This window comes from Cercospora beticola, chromosome 1 (assembly GCF_033473495.1).
Source record: "Cercospora beticola chromosome 1, complete sequence".
Classification (NCBI taxonomy): domain Eukaryota; kingdom Fungi; phylum Ascomycota; class Dothideomycetes; order Mycosphaerellales; family Mycosphaerellaceae; genus Cercospora; species Cercospora beticola.
Window position 1 is genome coordinate 5,300,601 of NC_088935.1, and position 26,761 is coordinate 5,327,361.

The window sequence follows — 26,761 nt, forward strand, 5'->3', positions numbered from 1 at the left end:
TGGAGTGAGAGCACGCTTTTCATGCATTTCATCATGAACAAAATCACACTCTCAATGCCGCATAACCTAATTTACAGCAATGCCACACCACCGAGCATGTACAAATTCCCGCAAACGAGATGCCGAGTTGTTTGATCCCCATGCCCGAATCACAAAGAACAATGAAACACAAGAAAGTAGCCCGTTTCGGTCATTTCATAGTTTCAGAGCGCGCCTGCTTTTTTGTAGTGGCCGTGGTAGTAGTAGCTTAGCTAGACTAGCCCAATGGGAATTGGCTACGTCGGAGATGGAGGGCATCTGTTTACTCGACGTCGTTCTTGCTCTCAAAGTTCTCGCCCTCGACGAGATCCGGTATCTCATCGTCGTCATCGTCTTTCTTGTCCTCGCCTTCGGCGCTCTTCTGCATGCTCTGGTAGCTCTCGGCCAGCTTTCGGAGAGAGGCTAATGAGTCTGGGCCGAGCTGGTTGAGGATACCTGGGACGAGCTCGGTGAGCTCCTTGTCCTCTCCGTTGCCGTAGATGGCGAAGGTGTTGGATGGGACGGAGGCGTGGACTGGTCCTGAATCAGTATCTGCTGTCCTCGCTTCTCGAGTTGTACAGAGATTGGTTTGTTTGTACTCACCCTTTGGTGCAGAGAAGTGGATGACGTTGCCGTCCTGCTTGAACATGTTCACCTCCTCAATGGCTGGGATTGGCTGCACGTTCATCTTCTTGAGAGCAGCCTGGAGCTTCTTGTCATCACCGCCGCCGGTCCTGTTGACCTTCTTGACCTTTCTTCGCGGAGTTCCCTTGCCACTATAATCACATAATTGTCAGATCTCTGCTCCGTCGCATGTTCAATGGGTGTTCTCGAGTCGTGTGAGCTGGGCGGAGCTCTTCAGGCCAAGCGCGGAAACGGGAACTCGTGTAGGCGGAATTGAAGGGCGAAAACAACCCGACTTACCCTACAAATAGGTCAGCGGAGCTCAGGAGCGTTATTTCAAGCGCGCGCAAAAGCGTGGGCGGCGGTGCGGGCGGACATACCAATACGCACCGCATTTTGCATGCGTGCAAGCTTCTCGTGATCCATGGCGGGCGGGCCGGAGTTGGGCTGTCGCGGCGGAAGCCTCGACAGATGCGGTGATGGGAGTGTTGGTGGGTGATGTGAAACTGCCTCGGATGCTGCTCGTTTATGCCAGCACTTTCATCGACAGACGGGCGGGCGAGAGGGTGAGGTGCGGTCGACGATGGTCACGTTTGCGGGACGCAGAAGTTCGGAGCGCAACGCCAAGCCAGCACAGACAATTTTTGGCTGCTGGATGATGAGCTTCATGCTGTGACAACATGCATTTTCCATTCATTTTTAACGACATTTCATGTACGAAACGGGTTGCTGGGAAGACACTTCCAGCACTGCACGCAATTGTGAGGTCGATGGCGAAGTCAAATGAAGTCCACCGGTCACAACACGAAATTCGACAATTCAGGCTCTCTAGCTCTATACCATTCAGGATGCTCCTACCTCCTCCAACAATCCGCCAACAACTCACTCCTCCTATACTTTCTTCGGCCTCACCAACCACGCAAACCCCCCCTTGGGCCTTCCCTCCCACTCCTCCCCCTCCACCCCCACAACAACATCCCTCTGCCAAACAAACCCATTCTTCTCATACAACCTCCTCCCAAACGGCGAACTCTCCACAACCGCATCAACACCCCTTCGATCCGCCTCTTCAATCCCCCACTTCACCAATACCTCGCCAACGCCTCTTCTCTGCCACCTCGGATCCACAGTCAAAATATCCAAACTCACCAACGTCCCATTCCTCTCCTCAATAGCCTTATTCCGTTCCTGCAAAAAACTCTCCATAATTCCCTTCGCGTATCTCCATTCTTTGTCATCGTTGAAGTACCATTCCTTCTTCGGATCTGATGAAGTGACTTTATGATTCTCCCACAAATTCCATTTCGCCATTCCGACAATCTCATTCGTCTCGGTATCGACAGCTTTCAAATAAGTCGTCGAAGACGTAGTTTGTTTCGTTTCGAGCATCCGCGCTGCGCCAGCGGCTCGTCCCTCAGGCGTCCAGTGTTCAGGCCACATGATATCCCAGACATGTTCGTTGCGAGCGAAAGCCAGGCAGGCGATTTCGAAGAGACGGGGGATGTCTTCATCGTTTGCGGGAGTGGCGATGATGGGCATTTTTGCGGTACTTGTTCTTGTTCTTTGAGACTTGTTCTTTTGGGACTGTAGAGCTTCTTCTCGCAAGTCTTGGAACTTGTAATCGGTCTTGGAGAAAGTGTCGTTCTTCTGATGTGTGGGATTTGAATGAATTCCAATTACTTGATTTAGCTGAATCTAGTTCTTTGATGACATGCAATGGTCGCACAGAACTGTCTGTTTATAAGATTTCGTATGACGGAGTCTCAATGGAACGACTAACACGAAGCAAAAGCTCCCGGTCTCTACTAGTTAGTTACTAACTTAGCTTACCTGGGCCGACTCGTAAACAAATGCCGAACTTGTCACTTGGCATTTCTTGCGTAAACTCCGAAATCTGAATCTCACTCCGTGCATGAGTGAGTGAAGTTCTGAATGAGAGGGCAATAGAAGCACATTACCTCGATGTCTTGAGCGATATCCATAATATCCCGCTCTGAAAAGTTCGACTTGATCCATAACCGTGTGTATCATAATTCATACCAACCATCTAATATACATTCGTAGTTTTTGCCTTTAGTATACATCAACATCCCTCACCTTTCAAGACACATATCCTGCCACCCTCATCGCATTCCTCCACCTCAAATCTCCATCTTCTCCCAACTCGACAACAACTCCGTCAGCCTCCGATTCGCACTCCCCTCTTCATCCCCACTCACAGACGTGATATCCGGGTAAGTCGACTGCATCAGCGACAGATCGGAAGGCCGCCAAAGCAGTATCCGCCATAATCTGCAGCATAGCCCGCGAGGAGCGCGAGAGGACAATCCTCTGCTCGAGCGCAGTATGATAAATCATTCGCGCGATCCCTCTGGCAATCATAATTTCCACGCCAGCACCCAAAAGGCATCGAAAGACTTCGTCAAACGCCGTGTGCGAATCTGTAATCTGTCTACGCGAGTGGTCCGAAGGGTGGTTTTCCATATTTGGCATCGTCAAGTCCTTGTCGAGGACGAGGACGCCTGCGGCTACTGCTGAAAGTTGCACGAGCCAAGGAGGGGAAATTTTCAATCCATACCGCTCTCGGTGATCGCGAAGCATTTGGGCTGCCTTGTATGCCAGCGAGAGTGCTTTGCTTAGGCTATCGTGCGCCATACGTGCTATGACATCTTCGGGGTCTGGCGAATCGGGTGAGTTTGATCGATCTCTCGCTCTTTCGCCGTCTTGCAAACATCGATTTCTGGCAACAAGGCGCAGCGACATGCAAAAACAGGTATATGAGGCGCTACAAAGGATCATCAGCGTCGGCCAGGAACTCACAGTTTCAAGTGACTTACTGCAATTCCCAAACTGCGACGCACATAGGCCACTCATATTGGAGCTCGAACGGGAGACGTTCGTGCCAGCTTGCCATCTTGGTCGACATTTGATCTATCCTGTCCATGAACACTCGAGTATTGGTCTTCTTGTGCCTGTCTGAGAAGATCAAGCTATGCATGTCATGGAAGAGTGCTGCTAGTGCACACTTTTCTCGTAGGTAGAGAGTGGATCGATGTGGCACTGCTTCTCTGGACAATGGGTATCCAATCCAGAGATCCACGTCGTCTTGGAAGACGTTGTGGATTTTTGGAACTTCAGACGACCTCGGCCTGACGGTCATGTCGAGCATGTACGAAAGACGCATATTTCTGGACCGGTCAGCCACATGATAACTGTGTTGACGCTAGACATCCCTCACATGTGAAGACATATAGCAGTCCAATGAGCAGCAAGTCTCGCTCTTGCATAATCGCGCACCTGGATACCTCGCTGGGCACACCACTCCGACTCTCGATGGAATGGGAGCTCATTGTCCATTTCAATTGCCATTGGGATCATGCCAAGGCCCTGGTTATCCTTGGCGCGGTAGTTTGAGCTGTGCGCGTCAGTTTCGTACGCAAGTCGGATCGAGAGCGAAGCTTACTCGAAACTCAGCATACAAAGAGCTTGGATGTTGGCGACTGTCGCGCGATTTTGTTCGAGGTACCACAGTCTCAGGGCTTGGTTGTGGAAGTGTTGACCACGCGTAAATCGGTCTCTGTCGCCGCCTGTGAACGCGATATCGTGTTCTGAATGAAGCTATCACGATGTGAGTAGACTGCCTCTCGATATCGATAGGAAGGGCCACTTACACAGGCCATTGAGCACATAGCATTGACCAGGAAAGGCGAGCAGAATGGTGAATCCACATCACCAGAGCGCATACCTTGACATTCGACGTCAGTAGACCACGCTTGAATAGAATGAAATCCTGCTGAGTCCGATCGCCCACTTACCCTGCAAGAAAAGATCTTGCTCCACGAATCGCCAGCCTGGGTTGACCCAGGCGAGGAAGAGGGAGACCAAGTGCGATATTGCTTCATCGTCATCTGTAATCACGACCCACGGACTAGCTGGAACTTGATGCAGAGCGTAGTTGTCACAGTCTGTGCGAGTATCAAGTCCGGCATAGAAGGCAGTTTCTGGCCGCTGCGCGGATGAGCTCGCCGAAGGAGCTGGCAATGAGGCCGTGATCCCGGACGACCTTTGCACGATGGCCTCTATCCGGTGCAGATGGGCTATGCGATTTCGGAAAAGCAGCAGATCAGGCGAATCCGGCAGTTGAAATTTCGCAGTCGGGTCTAGTGCTCGCATAGCAAGGTGGACGATGTCCAGAATGGAGCCCGTGCTATGAGTCAGAGTCACGAGAAACAGTTGTCGCACGGCTCGCTTGACGGGCAATGGAACATTGCCATGATCGGCCGCTGTGTATCGATGGATGATGTCGTCGGGACTGTCGCCCATTCGAATCCTTCGATATATCTCGGCAGCCTTCGGGCCCGTGCAAGTCGCCAGCAGCTGGAACAGCTGCGCATGTGTGTCATGCGCTCGACTCAGTTCGTCGTGCTTCCGCTTGCTTGCCCGAGAATGTGTTTCGGAGCCGGTAGTTTCATAGTGGCAATCCAAGTTGCGCTTCACGCACGTTGAGCAGGGCCGCTGGGCGTCGCACTTGCATCTCAAACGTCAAAAGCCATTCCAGCAGACTCGTACACATAAGTACTATATGAGGGGGAGAGTACCTTGACTTTCTTCACCCGACAAAAGTTGCAGGCGGCTGCAACGACGCCGCGTTGTGCGCGGGTAACGGCGAGCTGTGTTTTGGCTTCGGACACACGTCTGAGCAGCGTGTCGCTCATCTCCTAGCAGCACAGAGTCAGCCCGGTCGACGCAGACAAAGCGGAGCGGAGCAGCAGGCACCTCTTGCCCAGACATTCTGTTGGCGCGCGACGTCGGGACGAGCGACGGCGGTGAAAAGCCTCATTGCGATGTCGAGTATGGCCTTGTGCGCACGACCGCCTCTGCAGTGTGCGACTGGCAGCTGCGACGGGCGACGAGTGGCGTGTTGAGCGGCAGTCACGACGATGCAGGAGTGAAGACCGCACCGGAGCCAACGCCGAGGAGTGCCGGGTCCAGGCCGTGGGGCAGATAAATATGTTTTCGCTGGGCCAAACGTGAGATGACAATCAATGATGTTCGCTTCTCTCGTCTCAGCCGTCTTGCCGTTGCGCGATGGGCAGACGGCCAGGCAGTCCCGGCAGTCTGGGCCGAGTTGACTGCTCTGTCCGGTGCTCCGGAGATGCTCATTCATTCATCAGATGCTGTGGGCGCCCCAGTACGGCGAGTGCGATGAGGTGCGATGTGCAATTACTGGACCTGAAACGGTGAAGACTTCCCACGTGCATGCATAAAACCGTATGTGCTGGATGATTGTAGATCAGTCCTCGGTCCGGGGTCCGCGCCACTGTCATCGTCCGAACGAGAGCCGGAGTCCAGTGTCGTTTCTCCGGAGCGCCTCCGAGCTGCCTGATGTGAGGACACATGTTCGTCTGGAGATGAAGGACGACGACATCGAGGGCGAGCAGAGTCGGCGATGTATCAGTCGTGACTTCGAGCTGCCAGCCAAAACGAGAAGCGCCAAGCGCGCCCAAGCACATTGCTCCTGCCGACATCGTCTCCTCGGACGTCCCGATGACATCGTGATGAACAAAAACAATGACTCGACAATCGCTACACAGACTACTAATCTCACCAACGACGCGGATCAGACCATGCCGGATTGCGTACAGGACTAGGATAAATTACAGCTTCACTTCCCAACACACCACAATGGCATCTGCCGGCCCCGAAGAAGGCCGAACATATCCCCTCAAACGGCCCAATGGCCACAAACCTCCAGTTCCTAGATGGACTCTCAAGTTGCCACGTGAAGTCAGCCACGTGTATACACTATACATCGGAGTGCAGAGTCACAACAATCACGTACAAAAGCGCCAAGAGGCAGAAGACATTATCGATGGCATACTTGACGCTCATCGTCCACCAGCAGTAGATACGTTCCGGGTCACTCACGGTTTCGACCTAGTCGACTCCAAAGTGTGGGTAGCGTACTGGACAAATCAGGCAGATTTCGAAACTACATTACAGAAGCTCAACCTGCCCGAGATTTGGCAAAGCCTGGGCAGTAGCAAGCAGGACATTGGGATATGGCTCGAACATTTCGCCGCACCAGTCGAGAGACTCGAAACGAATTATGCTCGATTGGACCACAAACCAGGTCTTGCGCAATTACCAGGTGTAGAGCAGCCAGACCATGAATTGACAGCATATTGGGGAGCGGGACGTGATCGCATTCCTGCTTCCGCTCACGACCTCTTTGAAACGCCAAAAGATGTCCCTACTCCTTCCTCAGAGCCCGTTGGAATTGGCGAGAGACTGACAGGAACGAACTATGACAACATGTAAGCTGCTCATTCAGTCTCTTTTACTTTCCCTCAATATTCCTAACACCCACTTCTCCCGCCATCAGGTGCCATATCCGCTCCGGCCAATGGTGGGCCCTCTGCCCTCCCGACGAACGCGAAGCCTATGAGACCAAACTCCAAGAAGCCCTTATGGGCGGCATGGACTACCTATGGACTCATCCCGAAGAAACCGGAACAATCGGCTTACGCTTCTTACAAAACCTTGACGACAAAGGAAACTCAATTCTCGAAACTTGTGGAGCGGGCTTCCATAAAAATTGGAAAGGTTTGGAAAAATGGAGTAGTCGACATCCGAGCCACTTGAAGATCTTCAATGGAATGATGAAGCATGCGAAAGAATTTGGAGAGAATAGGAAGTTTATGACTTGGTGAGTGGTAACTTTTCAGCTAATATCGTGCTGGGCTGTAAGGTGATGTGGCTGACTGTGACAAATAGGCACGAGGTCTGGATCTTCAAAGCAGGCGAAGCACATTTCGACTATGTGAACTGCGATCCGAAGACTGGTGTGATGAAATGGGTGGATTTGAAGCGCGAGAAACTTGATTGATTGCTTCACAGTTTGACAGATGTACAGAATGTCATGATTTGCGAAGTTTTTGGCAGGTCTCAGTTGACATTCAATTCGACGCAGACCACGAGTCATTACGAAGCGACGGAATAGATTTCATTGACCATACGACGGGGCTGGCGCTAACTTCATTGACGCTCGAGCCCACACGAGCATCACATGCGTTCCTTCCCGACGGAGTCGCTCGCTGCTAAGGCCCTTTTCAAAATCTCCTCCAATCGAACTGACGGGCATTGAGAAAATGGCGCCTTCCAGAATCCTCAGTTTTCTCAACCAGCACAACTTATCTGATGTCCTGGACGAGGAACTTCTGATCTCCTGAAATTTTTCCGATATCATCCATTCGTCGATGCGACAAATTCGGTGGATCTGCTCGAGCATGGTCCCGAAGAGCCTGGCAACTTTACTATCGTCCTCCTTCGCGACCAAAGTGCCACCAACGAGTTCTATTACCTTTCGGAGCAAGCCAAAGGTCTGAGATGGGAACAGCACTTGAATCTGCGACCTCAATAACAAGCGGATTGGTATTGTCCATCTTCTGCTTCTGTGATCCCGTCATGCCAGATTTCGAGCCAGGAGCGTTTTTATTGCCTTCCTCGCTAGCTTGTGCTGAACGCTTTGACCTTTTGCGTCTAATCAAGAAGCAACCGAGCAGCCCGCAGAGCAGTATAGCAGCTAGGACACCCCCGACTATACCTCCAGCAAGAATCGCTGTCGAAGGAGCCTCATCATCATCGGGGCCAGGTGTGTTCTCTACACGAGTTGATGTTGCTGGTGTATCTGTACCAGCTGAGGTACTAGTCCCAGCTGCCGGTGATGTCGGTGTGGCCGCAGCTCTGAGCACTGCTATTCCACCGTTCATATCAACGCGGGTGGCGAGGTTGATTGTGATAGGAATGTATATTGTGTCGCTGGTACTGAGGGAGACTACCGAGTCACTGAGAGAAGTGATAGGTGTGAGCGCACTTTCGACTATGCGGAGCGCTGCCACACCTGTAGGTGTATAAACCCCGGGATACACATCATTTAGTACGGAGACCAGCGTAGTCCAAGTCACTCTTGTCGGATTAGCGGCAGAGAATGGAAAGTATAAGGCGAACCCGGGTGCTACTGCGACTGTGGTCCGCGGACCGGGCGAAGTGGCTCCTAATCTTCGAGCCTGTGCAGGTAGGCCAGCTGAAGCAGGGTACACAGCATAGCCCCATACTGGAGATCCGCTGTAGGTGGGAAGTTCGATTGTTGTAGAGGTGCTGGTGGTTATCACTCTAGTAGGAAGTTCTAAAGCCATTGCAAGTTACACTCCTGAAGGCGAGAGGAGCACTGGAACAATGAACAATTGCGACTGAAATGAAAGCAAAAACTGAGCAAGGCTGAGAGAGACCGACAAGTGACACGAGGGGCACAACAATTTACATGATCATCAAATCACGCCAGGTACCTGCAAATGCAAGGCTAACCAATTATTACAGCTTCTGCGCATGGCTGCATACTGACCGCCCGCAAAGGGTCTCGAACCGCAATCTCAGCCTGGCCAGCCGTTACACGCAGAGCCTTTGGCGTCGATCTTCGGCACCGGCAAGGCTGAGAGCCTCAGCCTCAGCCTTGTCTGAACACCCGACCACACGCCCGAATTGCGTATGGAAGACAGATCTGAAAGGTCATTCGCCAATGTAAAATCACAATAAGTGTCCGCAACAGTTGTATAGGTGATGGGCACGGGCATGGCAAAAAGAAAAGGATGTCTATCACTTGCGTCGAATGCTGGCATTTGGATGCTCGTTGATGACTCCGCCTTTCGAAATTTGTACAGAATTGCACAGGACTTTGATGAAGTCGTTAGCAAGTCTCAATTGATTCTTCAGATTAGATGCAGGACAACGGGTCATCATGACAGTAACAGGCTTTTTCATTCTTGAAGGATCAGACCGATCGCTAAGCTCATCGAAATTCAAGCCTAGATGAGTATCATATGCCTTCCTCTCCTGGCGCGTTTGCGTGCTGCTAGGACTCTTGCCAATCTCTCCCAGGGATCAACGAGCTTTCTCCCAGCATACCTTGTTCTGCACGCGTCTCGGCCGTTCTTCTCAGCACCGCAATGTCATGGGCACTTCCTCCACGAAATTATTAGCCAGCTGTGCCGAAGAAGACACAAGTAGGACTCTGAAAAGCGCCAATTTCTCGATGCCCGCAAGCTATGGCGAGGGGCTAGCGTTGTTGTCAAAAAAAAAAAAAGGGAGCAGATAACGAGCTTGTCTTCGTCACTCTCGGAAAGACCACCAGAGACCGGACCTAGGGCGTCGTTGATGAAAGAGCTCGCTGAAGTCCCTCCTGGAACTCGAGGAGAAGTATTCGAAATGGGCCATCGAAGATTCTTGTCTCGATGGTATGAGGTTCTCAATTGCCACAAATGCCACCGGAGTTCTTGTTATACTGTTGTTTCATTGATTGAACAGTCGGGTCCCGGGCGTCTTCAGACCACATGAGGTGCAGTTCGACCTCGTGACAGATTGTCCAGTCGAGTCCTCCGTGTCTTTCATAGTCGTTTCCAAGGCCATTGATCAGTGGGTCTTGGAGCTCAGTCTCCGCGGTGTTTTCCTTCGTTTTTCGCTGCGAGAAAACGAAAACTCTTTCAATTAATGATCTCTGCGGAGTGCAAGATGAGATCCTTCACCAATTTCGGAGAACGAGAGCAAAAGCAAAGAAGTATCAGATCGAGAAGTGCAACAGCTGCTGGGCTACTTCCCGCCGACGTTCTCTGATGAATTGCAATGCGCACTGCAGTGGTCAATGAGATATTTGTTGACGAGCAGGAAGGCAACCCCTTGCTGCTGGCAGTGTATCGTGCATCGAAATCGGGCAACAGGCTGCTCGCGTTGAAGGATAAGAATACCACTTTCTTTCCCAAATTTGAGCAGTGTGGATCCTGGTCTCTACTCTCGAACCAGAGCATGGTCAAGTCGTATTGATGTTTGGTAGCGTGAGTAGTCTGACTGGTCTGCGAAATACGGGCATACTCGTATTGCCGCTCTTTGGAATCTTGTCGATCCCTTCGGTCCTCTGGGAGAAGATGGGGACTGCGTTGTTTGAGGACTCTGTTTCGGGAACACAGATGAACAGCCGGTTCTTGATGATTTGGGACTGCGGTATGTCGGGTACAGGTTCGGGTCCTTGGGGTCGACTGTATCTCTGCTGCTGTGAATCTTCCACGTCGCGAGTAAAGTCTGTGGTGTCTGAGGCCTCGGCGGTGAATCGGGCGACGAGTAGATGTTGGTCGAATCGATCGACAGGGCAAGAGAACTAATACGGGTCCAAGGTCTTGTTGAATAGATGCCAACCAATGTCGCTTTCACCCTCCAGCCTTCCGCCTCTCTGCCATCCTCTTCTCCCGCTCCCTCCTCTGGAAGTCCTTGATTGCCTCCTGGGCATCTTCACCCAGCGTCGATCGAGTCTCCCAAGTCGCTTCTTCCAAGGGATAGCCTTCCCAGAGGATGAGGTATTGGACCTCTTCGTCGTCCAACTTCTTGGATTCGAGGATGGTTTCGATGTAGTATTGCGGGACTCCATAGGCATCGAATCGGGTTGGCGGAGGTCGAGAATATTGGCCGGCTTCCTGGCTTGCGATTGCGGAAGTGTTAGACGCATGATCTGTGGTGGTCTTCGATCTCGAACCGTTGCGGAAGCTTTGGCAAGCTGCACTTGAGGAAGACATGTTGCTTGTGTTGTTGTGCGTATAGTGCTTCAGTTGTGTTGTGTATAGAAAGGAAAGTCTGAAGTGGCGGTCAGACGTAGTTCTGAGGTCTTGAAAGTTGAGATCCACATGTGTCAAAGTTGACGTCGAGTCCGAGAATGTGCACCTCTATTCACCCAAGTCGAAAAGCACAGGCCGTCTGAGGGCCCTCCAGCGAATCATATGATTTCTGGTGCACTTTTCAGGAGACAGCGAGCTAGAAGATGTCGCTCATGTGCTCGCCAATCCCCATCAGCTCTGAGCACACCAACCGACAAGATCCACCTTCCTGTGCCAGTGGTGCTGTTTAGGGAGAATTGATCGAGCTCGTACTCGTAAGCCCCCCCTCGAGAGCCAATTCCTCTGAGCCTTCTGGCCTGTCTTCAACGTCTTCTATTTCCGACCAAATGAGACTTTCATCGACTGAGCCAGAGTAAAACACGCCACTCCAAACAATCGGCTTCCATTCTGGAGTCAATTGCCCCTGGTCATCGACAGCGGCGCCAAGTTGCAGGTGGGGCACAATTGCGCTCGTTTGAAGCGTCCCGATGCTCGGCCCGGCCTGATTCAAATGTTTTTGCCGGACAGCGCCACATGAGAGTCGATCTCAGCGTATTCCGAAGATCCCACGCGTCGTTGAATGCTTCAGGAATTTCCGTAGCAGTGGGACTGCTATCCGACGCAAGCAGAGCCGCAATTACTGATTGATCCGTCGCCGTGAAGCCTTCGAGGTGCTGAAGAAGCTCTGTTGCAGATTCGAACGGACCATGTTTGCATCCAGGCCAATAGGAGAATCAGTTTGTTGTTGTCGTATGTGTTGGACGAAGAGCGGTGGCAGAACGGTGCAGTGTTTTGAACATGGCGATGGGCCATGCGCCGTGAGTAGTCTGGAAGAAGACCTTGATATCATCCAGCTTCTGCCGATTACCGGTCACAATTGTAAAGTGCTTTGATGAGTCCTGGCAGGTTTCGTTGTCCATGATTGAAATCCTAGCTGTGCTCGCAGAGCTGGGAAATGACTTGTCGAAGGGTTGGTGTATATTGTATCTGGTCGATGAAAGTGTACAATAAATGTGATGAAGGAAAGGACATAATGGAAAATGTTGGAATGTGAAAGTGCTTGATAGTACAGAACAGAAGACTTGACTTGAGGATGGGACGCAGATGTCTTGTAAAACTCGGAAAGCTTGCTCGAAATTTGTCGATAAAAGAACTATACAAACATCAACAAACATTCTGTACAAAGAGCTTCATAGAAGCAGCAACAAACATCATCAGCATCATCACATACACACAAACATATCGGCAACCATTGCCATCAAACAGGGAGCAAGCATTTCGCCCAGAAAGAGAGGGCGGCGTCATCCTTGGCCTTCCAGATGGTTCTTACGAACCCGGTTACTCAGCCTCCCTCTTCTTCCCCTTGGCCCAATCTCTGAGCACATTCTTCCTCACCTTGCCCGTACTCGTCTTAGGCAACTCCTCAATGATCTCAATCTCCTTCGGAACCATAAATCGCGAGATCCCACTAACGTTCTTCGCCCACGCAATGATATCAGTTCCCTTCAAGTCCTTCTTTCCGCTCTTGACTGTGACAAAAGCCTTCGGCACCTCACCCCATTGCTTATCCTGCACAGCTACACAGGCTGCTTCCAAGATATCTGGATGCGTGACTAGCATGCCCTCTAATGCAACGGAAGAGATGTTCTCTCCGCCGGAAATGATGATGTCTTTTGCGCGATCGAGGATTTGGATCGCACCGTCGGGATGCCAGACAGCCAGGTCACCAGAATGTTGTACACCTCCAATGAAAAGCTTCTTCGTTGCTGCCGCATCTTTGTAGTAACCTCGAGCGCAAATATTTCCAATGAAACAGATTTCACCAATCTCTTTGCCGTCTTTGACGACATCTTCGATGACCTCGGAAGCGTCCCACGAGCCCGATTCGTCTTGGTTGGTTTTGATAACACGGGCAGGTAGTGAGGTGATGAAACCGTGGCCTTGGCGGGCCATTTTGGCGTACTTCTCCTTTGTCTCGAGATTTTCCCATTCGGGTAGCTGGTAGCCTTTTGTGATGGGGCCGTAGGTCTCTGTAAGGCCGTAGACGTGGACTGGTCGTAGGTTGTGCTCTTCCATTTGCTGGAAGAGATGAGCTGTTGGTGGCGAGGCAGCCACTGTCACGCGCACTGGGTGAGCGAGTTTGGTGGCGTTGGAATCGGCGAGAAGGAGAGTGTTGACTGTTGGAGCAGCATTGAAGTGCGAGATTTGTTCCTCCTTCAAGAGCTTCCAGATGTAGGGATAATCGATCTTGCGGAGACAGTAGTGAGTTCCACGCACAGCTGTCACAGCCCAAGGAAAGGTCCAACCCATGGCGTGGAACATTGGGAGCGTCCAGAGATAGTGCGCTCTGCTAGCTTCAGGGTGTGGAACATTCAAGTTGGACTCAACCACATTGCCCAATGCTGCGAGATAGCCACCGCGGTGCGTGTATTCCACACCCTTCGGCCGAGCAGTGGTGCCAGATGTATATGCGAGAGCGACCAAGCTGTCCTCGTGAGCGACTTGTGTCTCGAGGCCTGCCCAGCCTTGTCCACCAGATTGCGAATCGTGCTTCAGACCTTCGAGAACTGCCTGATCGAACTCGCCAGTATCTTGATCGGTATCTGTATCCACGATGAACGGGATCTTTGGATGCTGCTTTCGGAACCCATCGAGCAGGTGTCGAAACTCAGCGTCGACGATTATAAAATCAACCTCGGCATGATCGAAGATATATGTGATATCGTCCATCTTGAGACGGTAATTGATCGCTACATTGACTGCAGCGGCACCACCGATGCCGTAGATAGCCTCGAGAAATGCTGGCGTGTTGGTGCAGAGGATGCCCACTCTCTTGAAACCATGCTTTTTCAAGTAGTATGCCAATCCTCGAGCTCGATCTGCTGTCTCTTGATATGTCCTTCGCAGCATCTTGCCATTGGCGGTCTTGTGTACAGAAGCGATTGCATTAGGCTCGATCGCAGCTGCCCTGGGCAGGAAGAAGGTAGGGCTTAGCTGGTGAATGTGGTAAGGTTGTTGCGCTCCGTTGGTCGCCATATTGTCGGTTGTGCTGTTGTCTGCTGCTGTGGGCGAGCTTGAAGAAGGAGCGAAGTGCGCGGCAAGCGTCGAGAGTCGCTTCATGGCTGACGACATGGTGGGCGAAGCGAGAGGGATCGATATAGGTCACCTATTCGTCAATTGAGTCTGGACTGTGTACGATATGCGTGGAAGGGATGAGACAAGGCTTGGGTGTAGACGTCAAGGACGAGACTCTCGTTCCTGCGTTGGCTCGATGTACGTTGGAGTGGTAGGTTTGAGACAAGAAGGGGGAGGACCTGAATACCAACCAAAGAAAAGAGTAAAGCAGAGCGACAGGCCCGCGCATTCATCTATACCAGGCCCAGGTGAGCTCACCACGGTAAAGAGAGTTTACGGTCAACTGCGGAGTTGCTGGGCAGAGGTAGCGTGGCTGGACAGCGCGGGCGAGGGACGCGGGCGAAACCCGGAGATGTGGAGCGTCATCGCATTCGCTTCCTGATGTCGGATCCGACGTATCCTCCACCACCAAGCATGAGTCGGAACAGATGTCGTGAATGAGCAGTATTGTCCAGGGAATGCATGCCGTGGACAGTCAAGTGGAGACAAGTGTTGCTTAAGGCGTGCTTTCTAGTCTTCGACCAGGTTGGGTCATATTCATCGCTCTGTAGCTACATAAACGCTTCAGACCCGATCCAAGACGAGCTCAATGTCCTGCAATACCTCGACGCCTCGCCTCGTCATGCAATGCTGTCCGCGTCGTTCGTGCAAGTGATCGCTAATAGAAGAAGTAAAGAGTGCCGTCCAACACATACGCCGTGCCCATTTTTACCTCGCCGCATCCAGCTTGTTGAGCCAAGACTGAGTCTCCTTCACAAGCGCCTTTCTTCTCGCCCTAGCCTCCTCGTCGCCTTCGGTCTCGACGCCGTCTGTCTTCAACAAGACTTGTGTCAAAATGGTCTCGGTCAACCGCTTGTGCTCGAAGTCTTTCTTTGCCGGATCGCTTGGAGGTGATGCCAGGAATTCCTCGCACGCAGGCACAAACTCTTGCAGTTTCAGGTGGAGCGCGTTGAGCTTGTCAAGAGGAGTGGCAGGAGATGGTGGTGGTCGAGGTGATTGAGCGCGAGAGCCCTGCTGGCCGTTTGGCACTCCCAGCGAAGGATCGCCAGACTGCGGTGTCGACGTGCCCGATTGTTCACGCTTGTTCCGGCGCTTCGTCTTCTTGCCTCTGTTGCGTTTACGCTTGCCCTCGCCGTCTGCTCCACCCGCGCCATTGATTCCTGCAAACTCATCGTCCGAGTCTTCACTATCGCTCGGCGATGAGATCCCCTCAGCAATGGTGCACAGCAATTCTGCGCCATCTTTCAGCCCCTCCTGGTTGCAGTATCTCGAGTCGTCCTTCAAGTTCTTGCCCTTGTACAACAGCTTGATTCGTCGCGCATCTGATTGCGTTGCCTTCGCAGCCTGATCTCTCACTTTCCCCACGGTGAGCTCGCCTTTGGCAATGCTGTAGGCAGGAAAGTGCACAGCGTATTCCTTCTTCTTGTTACGGAGAATCAGCACGTCCGTATCGCGCGGTGGACCCATGTCGACTTCTGTCTGTTGCTGCGCCATAGATTCAGCTTGGTGTTTCCGCAAGTCGTCGGCTGTAATGTAGCTGAAGTCGGCGTCACTGACTTTGGTGGGGCCTTGAGGCGGTGATCGAGTGAATGGCGAAAACCGGCCCAACGTGCCGCCGAAGCGTGATGCCCACGACATGGCTAGGAATAGAAATGTGGTGAATGCGAGGAATATGGACGTGTTCTCTAGCGCCGTTCGGCCGGCGACGAAGTCGAGGAAGGTGGCCGACAGCCGTTTGTAGGCGGTGGCAGGCTCCTCGGAAGGGACGTGGTTTCTGAGTGAGATGCCCAGAAGGCCCTCAACCACCTTAGTCGCTTGTTCAACCGTCGCACTGAGGTTGGCGGGCAGTGGCAGCAGACTCGATAAGTTGGTCTGGATGATGGAATTGTATACGTTCTCGAGCACGCTGGAGGACGCCACGATTGCGGAAGTTGAACCAGAGTCTAGTGGGAGACGAGCAATAATATGAGGCGGGAGGGTGTGGTGCGCGATGAGGGAGTGCGTTACGTAGTGTGCTCCAACAATTGTGCGAGATCCTTGCGACAGCGACAAGCCAAATGTCCAAAGTCCTCCTTTGCGCCTCGCTAGAGATTACATGACGCTGGGTCTAGTGGGGTCTGGCTACTTGCCATACGAAGCGCCTCACGGAAGAACTGTCGCTGAGCGCGTTGTTCTCGCACTCTCGACACATGTTGGACAGATCGCCCACTGTGAGCTCGATAGACCGTCTGCACCGCATCCGGATCACTCCCGGGGTCATGCGATAGTCTGCATGTGAGATGCTTTTCTTTTGACGCCGTTCCATGGATCGGAGGCCATGTCCGGAGCGTGGGGGCCTGAGGCAAGAAGAGCGCTAAATTCTTGGCGCACTCTCCAATTCTGCGATCAGCAGAGAAACAGCTTCTCCCCAGTGACTGGAAGCCACGACAACCCACCCATCACCCAACGACCAAATCGCCAACATGTCGACCTTCGAGCCGGTGGTACGTTCTCGCGATCTCATGCGCACAACACATGCGCGCAGAATTATGGTGCTTCCTGGGCTGGAGATCTGGTTGCTAAGACGTGAATTTACAGATTGTCATTGACGGCAAGGGACACCTTCTCGGTCGTCTCGCCTCGACCGTGGCCAAGCAGCTCCTCAATGGCCAAAAGATTGTCGTTGTCCGCTGCGAGGCCCTCAACATCTCCGGCGAGTTCTTCCGCGCAAAGCGTACGTCCACCTCAGACCGCGAAATTCGACAGAATCAATCGGCACTCCTACGATCTCGCATTGGCCAGCCACTAACTCCTTCCCACAGTGAAGTACCAGGCCTTCATGCGCAAGCAGACTCGTTACAACGCAACCCGTGGTGGTCCATGGCACTACCGTTCGCCAGCCAAGATGTTCTGGCGCACCGTCCGTGGTATGATCCCACACAAGACCGAGCGTGGCGCCAAAGCACTTGAGCGCCTGAAGACCTTCGAGGGCATCCCACCACCATACGACCACAAGAAGCGCCAGGTCGTCCCACAGGCTCTCCGCGTCCTCCGCCTCAAGCCTGGCCGCAAGTACTGCACTGTCGGCCGTCTTGGCCACGAGTTCGGCTGGAAGTACCAGGACGTTGTCGAGCGCCTCGAGGAGAGACGCAAGGTCAAGGGACAGGCATACTACGAGAAGAAGAAGGCTGCCCGCGCCAAGCTCGCCGATGCCCAGTCGAAGGTTTCCTCCGATGTCCAGAAGCAATTGGCCTCTTACGGTTACTAGATGGAAAGAAAAAGCATGGATTTTGGCAAGAGGTGATATAACGCAGAGGAGGCCACGGCTTCCGGCTGCTGTCTTCGCATGAGGCATACCCATACCCTCGGAGCAAGGCGTTCAGGGTGGAAGCGACGAGACTTTGTCTCCGGCACTCAGGTCGTCAGCATGAAGAGAGGATAAAGCGTATCACGATTGCTTTCAATGAAAAGCTATGCCCCGAAGAGCGTTCAATTTCTTCGAGACAGTTGTCCATCTTGCATGGCACTGTACCCTTAGCATACGCTTCGATGCGTCACTGCTACTACCCGACTTTGCTTCGTGCATAACTGGGTCTTACGCCTTTGTGCGTGTCTGTTGTCTCTGGGGGATATGGCACGATTGTGTCTGCTTGTACAACTTTGTACAAAGCTGCTTTGCAGTTACCACGACCTTACGGTCTTGTGGCATGCGGGACTGGCAGGACTGTACTCTGCTACGCCCATGTTGCTGCTGCTTCGATGGCACGTGGCACTTGGTCGTCTAGAGCTCAGGTGCATGAGGGCTGGCCTTGGTATCGCCTTTGATTCAAGGTCTCCGCTCAGCCGTTCTCTCGAACGCACGCCGTTCATGCCTCCTTGCTTGTATGCCGTGGCACTGCACTGTCGGCTCAGCATTGCTGGTGCAGCCATGTCATTCTTCCTACCTCCTGCGTGCCATGTAATGTTGTCCTTGTATATCGCCTGACTCGTGCATTGTAGTCTACGTCTTGATCCTATGGTCGCATGCTCATTTGTCTCTGACTCCTTCGAATCTGATCAACGGCATGTCAGCATCTCGACTGAGCCACTGTAGATCGCGGGCAAGCCTGAAGCTCCAAGCTCTATGCGGAGACGGGAGATGATGTGCTCAGCTCGCCATCTTGCTGAAATAGGCACACCACTTTAAGGAAATGTGATAAGCGTGCTCATGCTTCACGAGAGCAAGAGTGTCGTGAAACTCTCCTTGTCGACGGAGAGCGGTTGTCAAACAAGCTGTGCAAATCGGTGGCCGTTTGATGAAGACGATCATCCCTGCTTAGTTGAGTCTTGGGAGGCGACACAAGCTCCCGCACGCATTTCCGAGACACGTGGAATTTAGCAACCCAGATCTCAATTTACCGGCATCAAATAGAGCAGTGTTTGCATGAACGGATGTTAATGGTGAGTGATGATCAGTGTGTGTATTCGCAGAACATGTAACGTGGTGTTTGAAGAGAAAGGACAAAGTTATGCTAGCTCGAGAAGGTACTGCGGGCGCACACGACATCCCGGGCGTCACGGAAGAGAAAGGGTTTCTTGCAGCACCGAATCCGAAACGCAGCAGGTTGAGGATCGGTCCAAGTTCCTGTGGTTTTCGTGCCTGGTCCTCACAAGAGCAAACGCTGGGCGTTTTGGGGGCCGTTGACCGCTTGTTTGCGGGGAGCAGAAAGGCAACAGGTCCGCTGTCTGCAGGGACATAACAGGTAGGTACAGTGAACGTGAAGTTAGCAAGTGAGGTTGATGAGATCGTGAACAATTGTTATCTCTTGTGCTGGATTGATCGCAAATGTGAGGCTGCAAGGGGTGGATCAAGCCTTTTTGCTAAAGTATGGCTTAACTCTGCTGCGAGTGCAAGTCGGACAACATCATTGTTTGCACACGCTGGCAAACACGGAATTCATAGCAAAACTGTTCTGCCTCCCGCAAGAGTGGCGGCCAAGGCAGTGGTCGTTGTGAGGAAGTTTTTCGCGTTAGAGCAAGTCGTCGTTTGAGGAAGTGACGGAGCGCTGGCTGGCTGCGCTTTCCTGCTGGCTGCGCTTTCCTGCTGGCTGGTCACGTTCCCGCAGCGGGCCATCCCGCTAGTGCCATTTTCGCTCGCGACCGCAATTCATAAGGCGCGAGCAAATCCTCGCGCGCGAAAGTGCAAGCAACGGAAAGCTCTGCTGCGACCGCCGAAGATTGGCGTTCGCTGCGCACACCACATGACTCCGTGCCCTGCACCTCCGCCCACCCACACACCCACACGCTCTTTGGTGCAAATGGACTAGGCATCTCGATGGACGCCTTTCAATTTGTTCTTGTCTTTTTGCATTCGATGGGCGTTGTTGGTTCATGATCTGAGCCGCGTTTGCTAATACGAAGATGACGACTTCACGGTAAGCATGATGCATGTCACTCATATCGCACTAGCGACTCCCGCACGTGACATTGGTATCCACCTCCACCACGTCCTGTACTGATCGTGCGGAACAGACTCGACCGCTTGGTCGTCCTTTTGGAGACTGGCTCCACACAATTAATTCGAAATACTGCCGCGCAGCAGCTGGCAGACGTTCAGAAGAACCATCCTGACGAACTATTCAATCTCCTTACGCGTGTTGTACCTTATCTCAGATCACCGTCATGGGATACGAGGACAGCTGCTGCACGCGCCATTGGCGGCATCGTCGAGCATGCGGAGAAGTATGACCCCAACGCCACGCTGGACGATGCTGGAAACGAAATCAAAGCAGATGGCGTCGAAGATGTCAAGAAGGAAGACGCGGCGATCTCCAATTCTGCCGAGCAACTCGCACTGGCCACTCTGGATGTGGAAGCTATCCTGACCTATGGTAAAGAATTGCTCGGAAGTGCGGGCAAGCAATATGATTTCAAGCTCGCTGGACTCAACGCCACGCAACGACTCGCCGCACAAAAGAAAACCTTGGTCAAGCGTCTCGGTCTTGGTGGCGAGTACACTGAAGATGACCTGGTCAGCGAAAAGGACATCGCGATAAGATCGAATCTGGCTACACCTGCGCTGCCACGACTGGATACTGAAGGCAGCAAGAATGGCAGCGATGATGCAGTCATGAAATCGCCGGAAGACGCAACTCCTCAAACTCCTGCTGCTGGTGAGATGAGTAAGCGACAACTCAACATGCTCAAGCGACGCCGCAAGGAGGAACTGAAGCGTGACAACAAGAAATTTAAGTACGACTTTGCCGTCAGACGAGGTAGTACCAGCTTGGCACCAACACCTGCAGACGAGATCAAGCAGGAAATCAAACAGGAGCCCGACACCAACGGAAACAATGACTATTTCTCACTGGATCGCAAAGGTGGCGACGATGATTCCAAGGTCGTCTCGGAGTTCAAAGGCGCGCCGATCGCGGAGAAGTCTACCCTGGTCAGTGATGCAGAGGAAGAAGGCAACGAGTGGCCTTTCGAGCGGCTGTGTGAGTTCTTAAGCGTCGACCTCTTCGATCCAGCTTGGGAGATCCGCCACGGTGCTGCCATGGGCCTGCGTGAGATTGTACGTGTCCACGGCGCAGGTGCTGGCCGGCGCGCACACAAGACGAAGGAAGAGAACGAGAAGCTGAATTGCGCCTGGCTGGACGATCTCGCCTGTCGGATATGCTGTGTTTTCATGCTAGATCGTTTCGCTGACTACGTCTCCGACAACGCCGTCGCACCCATTCGCGAGACTGCTGGACAGGTTCTGGGTGCGCTTCTTCAATTCCTACCGGCTTCCTCAGTGCACGAGATCAACCGGATATTGTATCGCTTGGTGATGCAAAAGGACCTCAAAGTGTCGAGAAGAATCTGGCACGCGTGTCACGGTGGCATGATAGGAATGCGCTACCTGGTCGCCGTGCGCACAGATCTTCTCTTCAAAGACCGTTCACTAATGGACGGTGTCCTCGAATGTGTCATCAAAGGCTTGGGAGACCAGGATGACGACGTCCGCGCTGTCAGCGCCGCAACACTCATTCCTGTCGCCAAGGAGTTCGTCAACGTTCGATCTGATGAGCTCGGTCACCTTATTGGAGTGGTATGGGAGTGTTTGTCGAGTCTGTCCGACGACCTGAGTGCTAGTACCGGTTCGGTCATGGATCTCCTCGCCAAGCTTTGCAGCTTCCCAGAAGTGTTGTCAGCTATGAAGGAGAATGCGGCAGCAGATCCTCTGCAGTCTTTCGATGAGCTGGTACCTAGATTGTACCCGTTCCTGCGACACACGATCACGAGTGTGCGATCTGCTGTGCTGCGCGCACTGCTTACATTCATTAACATTGATGGCACTGACACCAAAGGCTGGATCAATGGCAAAGCACTTCGTTTGGTCTATCAGAACCTGCTCGTTGAGCGCAACGATGGAGTACTCAAGCTGTCACTCGAAGTATGGAACGCGCTGGCCGATGCTTTGGCGTTGAAGGCTCCATCTGCTTTCCAGCAAGAATTCGAACCGCACGCAGTTCCTCTCCTGGCTCTGACTACACATCCCATTGGTATCAGCAGACACCCTATCCCCATGGACGCCACTCTATTCATCAAACCTTCTGGACAGACATACGCACCTCTTGCCAGCGCTCACAGACCATCTCCTGTGAATGGATCGGAACCTGCTAAGAAGCGACGCAAATCTGACAAGAAGGAGAGCTCGCTGCCACCAGCTCCGGCTACAACTACACACAACATCGATGCGGCAATCATGCAGGGCGATATCGACCTGGTCGGGGCCGATGTCATGATCAGAAGCCGCATCTTCGCCACGCGTGCACTGGGCAAAGCGATATCGTTATGGCCGGCTGATCAGCGACACGCATACTTCGGACCAAAGCTTTTGCCAAGTCTCAAATCCTCCTACGGCTCCACTCAGCTGTTTACGGCAATGGCATTTGAAGGATACGCAACCACGACGACGGAACATGAACAGCTATCCTCAGATGCCTGCGTCGAATTGCGTAGTCTCTTCGAAGAGGAACGACCTGGCTGGTATAGCGACCTCAGCAGCTATTTGCGCATTGCTCGTGCACAATGTCAGCAACTGCTCAACGCTTTCGAAAAGGAAGCTCATGTTCCTGGTTCGAAGCTCCCAATCATGCCGATTATCTGTCAGGGAGAACCTGAGGCGGGAAAGAACGCCTTTGGTATCGCTGACGCTGAGCGAGTCGTTACGGCTGAGTACGACCGCCTGGACAGAGGCCTACCGAAAATGCAACGCATGGCTGCCGCTGAGGCTCTGGGCACTGCAAAGATCGACGCAGAGACCGCAATCTCAGATGCCCAAACTGCGAGAGCGAAAGCCGACTTGCGCATCCGTTCATCAGCAGCGGCTGCACTGATAGCGTTCCAGGCAATTCCAAAGAAGCCACAGTTCACGATCAAAGCTGTGATGGACAGTGTGAAGGAGGAAGAGAATCTGGACCTGCAACACAGGACGGCATCTGCAGTTGCAGATCTCATTGCACAACTAGTTGCCAACGAGCGACACAAGGTAGTTGAGAAGGTCGTAGGCAACTTGGTCAAATTCTGCTGCATGGAGACTGGCGAGACCCCCGAATTCCACCCCAACGCAGACAAAGAGGTTGGCATACTCTCATTGCAAAAGGACGAGGACATCCAGGACCGTCCTGATGCTGCCAAATACGAGCGCGAGGTCAAGGCTGCGCGCATCACACGACGAGGTGCCAAGGATGCCCTCGAGCAGTTGTGCATCAAGTTCGGCGCCGAGATCTTCCAGAAGGTCCCGCGACTGCAAGGTCTCATCGAAGGTCCGGTGCAGCATTGCTTCACAAACGATCTGCCTGCCGACATCATGGACCCGGACACTACCATCGGCCAAGAGGCGGTGGATGCTATGTCGACGTTGAGAGCCTTGGTGGCGACTCTTGATCCTGCACTACATCCTTGGGTGCTATCACTGCTACCTTTCATTGCTCGCGCATTGCAGAGTAGGCTGGCAGTCTTGCGCTACACTGCAGCTAAATGCTTCGCTAGTGTCTGCAGCGTCATTACTGTTCAAGGCTTCACCATGCTCGTCGAGCAGGTCATTCCTCCGATCAACAATGCCCACGAAGTCGTACAGCGACAGGGTGCTATCGAATGCATCTACCACCTCATTCAAGTCATGGGAGACGGGATCTTGCCATATGTCATCTTCCTTCTGGTGCCAGTACTGGGACGCATGAGCGATTCGGATCCAGGTGTACGATTGATTGCCACTACCGCATTCGCCACTCTCGTCAAACTTGTACCTCTTGAAGCTGGTATTCCCGATCCAGAGGGCCTTCCAAAGTCGCTGCTCGAAGGACGAGAACGTGAGCGCAAGTTTATCTCACAGATGCTGGACCCGAAGAAAGTCGAGCCGTTCTCTATTCCTGTTGCCATCAAGGCCGAGTTGCGTTCGTATCAGCAAGAAGGTGTCAATTGGCTGGCCTTCCTCAACAGGTACAACCTTCATGGTGTACTGTGTGATGACATGGGTCTCGGCAAGACGCTTCAGACTCTCTGTATTGTGGCCTCCGATCACCATATGCGAGCTGAGGAATTCGCGAAGACACAGGCACCCGATCAGCGTCGTTTGCCATCCATTATTATTTGCCCGCCGACATTGACTGGGCACTGGAAGCAGGAAATTCGCACATATGCACCTTTCTTGACGGCAGTGGCTTACGCCGGTCCGCCTCTCGAGCGTGGCAAGGTGCGCGACCAGCTGGGCACTGCCGATATTGTCATCACGTCGTATGAGATCGCACGAAATGATGTCGAGGTTCTATTGCCGATCGCCTGGAATTACTGTGTGCTTGACGAAGGGCATCTCATCAAGAACCCCAAGGCCAAGGTCACACAGGCAGTGAAGCGCCTGATGAGCAATCACCGTCTGATCCTGTCGGGAACCCCAATTCAAAACAACGTGCTCGAATTGTGGTCACTGTTCGATTTCCTCATGCCCGGCTTCCTCGGAACGGAGAAGGTCTTCCAAGATCGGTTCGCGAAACCGATCGCAGCGAGTCGTTTCGCCAAGTCCTCGTCCAAAGAACAAGAAGCCGGTGCGCTCGCAATCGAGTCACTCCACAAGCAGGTCTTGCCATTCTTGCTGCGGCGACTGAAAGAGGAGGTGCTCAACGATTTGCCGCCGAAGATCTTGCAAAACTACTACTGCGACTTGTCTGATCTGCAGAAGAAGCTGTTCGACGATTTCACAAAGAAAGAGTCGAAGACTTTGCAGGCTATGGCCGGCAGCGTTGACAAGGAAGCGAAGCAGCACATTTTCCAAGCCCTACAGTACATGCGAAAACTCTGCAACTCGCCAGCCATGGTCGTGAAGGAAGATCACAAACAGTACGGTGCTATCCAGGACATGCTCGCAAAGCAAGGATCTACCTTGAAAGACCCCAAGCACGCCCCGAAGCTGACTGCTCTGCGCGACTTATTACTTGACTGCGGTATCGGAGTGGACTCCACCAATGATGGCGGCGTGCCGTCTGCCGATCAAGCCGTGTCTCAGCATCGTGTCCTGATCTTCTGTCAAATGAAAGAGATGCTAGACATGGTTGAGAGCACCGTCCTGAAGAAGATGTTGCCAAGCGCCACCTTTGCACGCCTAGACGGTTCTGTTGAAGCGTCGAAACGTCAAGACATTGTCAACCGTTTCAATTCTGATCCGTCGATCGACTGTCTCTTGCTGACCACCAGCGTCGGAGGTCTCGGTCTCAATCTGACAGGAGCTGATACTGTCATCTTCGTGGAGCACGACTGGAATCCACAGAAGGATTTGCAGGCTATGGACAGGGCTCATCGTATAGGACAAAAGAAAGTCGTCAATGTCTATCGCCTCATAACGAGGGGCACACTCGAGGAGAAGATTCTCAATCTTCAGCGTTTTAAGATCGACGTTGCGTCGACTGTCGTCAATCAGCAGAACGCGGGTCTAGGCACGATGGAAACGGATCAGATTCTCGACCTGTTCAACTTAGGCGAGACGGATCCGAATCTTGCGATCAGTGATAAGCCTGAAGCGAATGGCGTTGATGAGTCGAACGCTGTTGATGCAGAAGGCAACATGCGTGAAAAGGGCAAGAGGGGCATTTTGGATGAGCTCAGTGAGCTCTGGGATGATAAGCAGTATGAAGAGGAGTTCAATCTCGATGGGTTCTTGAAGACGATGAAAGCATGAAACAATGGGCGCGATTGATCCGGAACTGTAGTTGTAGTATAGCATGGCGTTGGTCCGGAAATGCGACGTACAGGCAAGGGGAACGGAAATGGAGATACTGAAGAGCGAGGCGTAGGATTCGCTCCACCCCCGAATGGAAATGCATGCATGGAATGGAATGGTGTGGACATTGTATCAGTATCGCGTAGAATGGATCATCAACGGCAATACAATTTGTGCGATGAAGCTGGTTATTTCAATTTGAAGTTCAGCTATACAATGTGGAGCTAACACAACGCTAGAAGGAATGACGCCCAATGCTCATCCTCCGTCCACTCTCCCATTCGGACAGCAGGCTCGAGTCTCGAGTCGGTCGCGACGTCGAGCTTGAGGACCATGTCCAAGGTGAATGGTCTAGGCCTGCCAGTTCCTGCCGCCTGTGGATCCCCAACCGCCGTCAAAACCGCCATCGAATGGCGCGCCGCATCGGCTCTGGTCTTGACCGATATAGCAGGCTGCGTCCCGGAGACTGCAGACGCAGGATTGATCATTGGAGCTAAGAGGTATCAATGTCAGCCACACATCCCGCATCACCACTCGTACAGCGATTGGAGTTGATTGACTTACTTGACCTTCTGGTAAGCGTAACCGCGCACGCATTGCTGGTCGCAGACGGTCGTCTGTGTGACACAGTTGGGGCCTCCGCCCTCAATCTGGACGCAACCTTGAGCTGCTTCTGGTTTGCCTTGCTGTTGTTGGGTTTGGCAGTTGAGGAAGCCTTGGTAGTCGCATTGGCCTCCGTAGAGGGTCTGGCCTCCAGGAAAGAATTGGGCGGTGCTGGAGGCCACGAGGGCTGCGGCTATGACGAAGAGTTTGTACATTGTTGGGGTATATGTGCGATATGGGTTTGAATTTGGATGCGAGTGAATGTACTGGTGGAGGTGGATTGGTGAGGTCGATGGATGAGTTTAGTGATCTAGTCGTGCGCGGAGTGCTATTATATAGTGAAGTAGATCACTTATCTTCCTCGTCCGTGGTGAACGTGCATTCACCACGGACACTGGCGGTAGGCTCTTGGTACCGATCAGATGGCTACTTTCATCTTGGCTTTTCCCGCCTCGTTTGATGTCAC

General features: G+C 52.7%; 9 protein-coding genes across 9 annotated transcripts; 3 read left to right on the forward strand and 6 right to left on the reverse strand.

Moving 5' to 3' along the window:
* Positions 1–301: 301 nt before the first annotated feature.
* RHO25_002107 (uncharacterized protein) lies at positions 302–2,181 on the reverse strand (the record flags this gene model as incomplete). Its single annotated transcript, XM_065602176.1, has 3 exons — positions 302–552; positions 622–794; positions 1,559–2,181. 3 exons carry the CDS (start codon positions 2,179–2,181, stop codon positions 302–304), a joined length of 1,047 nt encoding a protein of 348 aa, XP_065458248.1.
* Positions 2,182–2,847: 666 nt separating this feature from the next.
* On the reverse strand, positions 2,848–4,965 carry RHO25_002108 (uncharacterized protein; the record flags this gene model as incomplete). The annotated part of the gene is made up of 6 exons (XM_023594693.2): positions 2,848–3,427; positions 3,480–3,830; positions 3,881–4,057; positions 4,106–4,260; positions 4,314–4,387; positions 4,458–4,965. The coding sequence occupies 6 exons, from the start codon at positions 4,963–4,965 to the stop codon at positions 2,848–2,850; spliced, it is 1,845 nt and encodes a 614-aa protein (XP_023458235.1).
* A 1,362-nt stretch (positions 4,966–6,327) lies between these two features.
* RHO25_002109 (uncharacterized protein) lies at positions 6,328–7,531 on the forward strand (the record flags this gene model as incomplete). Its single annotated transcript, XM_023594694.2, has 3 exons — positions 6,328–6,959; positions 7,028–7,351; positions 7,420–7,531. The coding sequence occupies 3 exons, from the start codon at positions 6,328–6,330 to the stop codon at positions 7,529–7,531; spliced, it is 1,068 nt and encodes a 355-aa protein (XP_023458234.2).
* A 3,367-nt stretch (positions 7,532–10,898) lies between these two features.
* RHO25_002110 (uncharacterized protein) lies at positions 10,899–11,261 on the reverse strand (the record flags this gene model as incomplete). Its single annotated transcript, XM_023594696.1, has 1 exon — positions 10,899–11,261. The coding sequence occupies one exon, from the start codon at positions 11,259–11,261 to the stop codon at positions 10,899–10,901; it is 363 nt and encodes a 120-aa protein (XP_023458236.1).
* A 1,416-nt stretch (positions 11,262–12,677) lies between these two features.
* RHO25_002111 (uncharacterized protein) lies at positions 12,678–14,471 on the reverse strand (the record flags this gene model as incomplete). The annotated part of the gene is made up of 1 exon (XM_023594697.2): positions 12,678–14,471. The coding sequence occupies one exon, from the start codon at positions 14,469–14,471 to the stop codon at positions 12,678–12,680; it is 1,794 nt and encodes a 597-aa protein (XP_023459450.1).
* Positions 14,472–15,182: 711 nt separating this feature from the next.
* On the reverse strand, positions 15,183–16,112 carry RHO25_002112 (uncharacterized protein; the record flags this gene model as incomplete). The annotated part of the gene is made up of 1 exon (XM_065602177.1): positions 15,183–16,112. One exon carries the CDS (start codon positions 16,110–16,112, stop codon positions 15,183–15,185), a length of 930 nt encoding a protein of 309 aa, XP_065458249.1.
* Positions 16,113–16,936: 824 nt separating this feature from the next.
* On the forward strand, positions 16,937–17,721 carry CRP46 (60S ribosomal protein uL13; the record flags this gene model as incomplete). Its single annotated transcript, XM_023594699.2, has 3 exons — positions 16,937–16,957; positions 17,052–17,187; positions 17,276–17,721. The coding sequence occupies 3 exons, from the start codon at positions 16,937–16,939 to the stop codon at positions 17,719–17,721; spliced, it is 603 nt and encodes a 200-aa protein (XP_023459448.1).
* A 2,132-nt stretch (positions 17,722–19,853) lies between these two features.
* On the forward strand, positions 19,854–25,650 carry MOT1 (TATA-binding protein-associated factor mot1; the record flags this gene model as incomplete). The annotated part of the gene is made up of 2 exons (XM_023594700.2): positions 19,854–19,867; positions 19,965–25,650. 2 exons carry the CDS (start codon positions 19,854–19,856, stop codon positions 25,648–25,650), a joined length of 5,700 nt encoding a protein of 1,899 aa, XP_023459449.1.
* A 393-nt stretch (positions 25,651–26,043) lies between these two features.
* RHO25_002115 (uncharacterized protein) lies at positions 26,044–26,510 on the reverse strand (the record flags this gene model as incomplete). Its single annotated transcript, XM_023594701.2, has 2 exons — positions 26,044–26,185; positions 26,257–26,510. The coding sequence occupies 2 exons, from the start codon at positions 26,508–26,510 to the stop codon at positions 26,044–26,046; spliced, it is 396 nt and encodes a 131-aa protein (XP_023459446.1).
* Between the last annotated feature and the right edge of the window lie 251 nt (positions 26,511–26,761).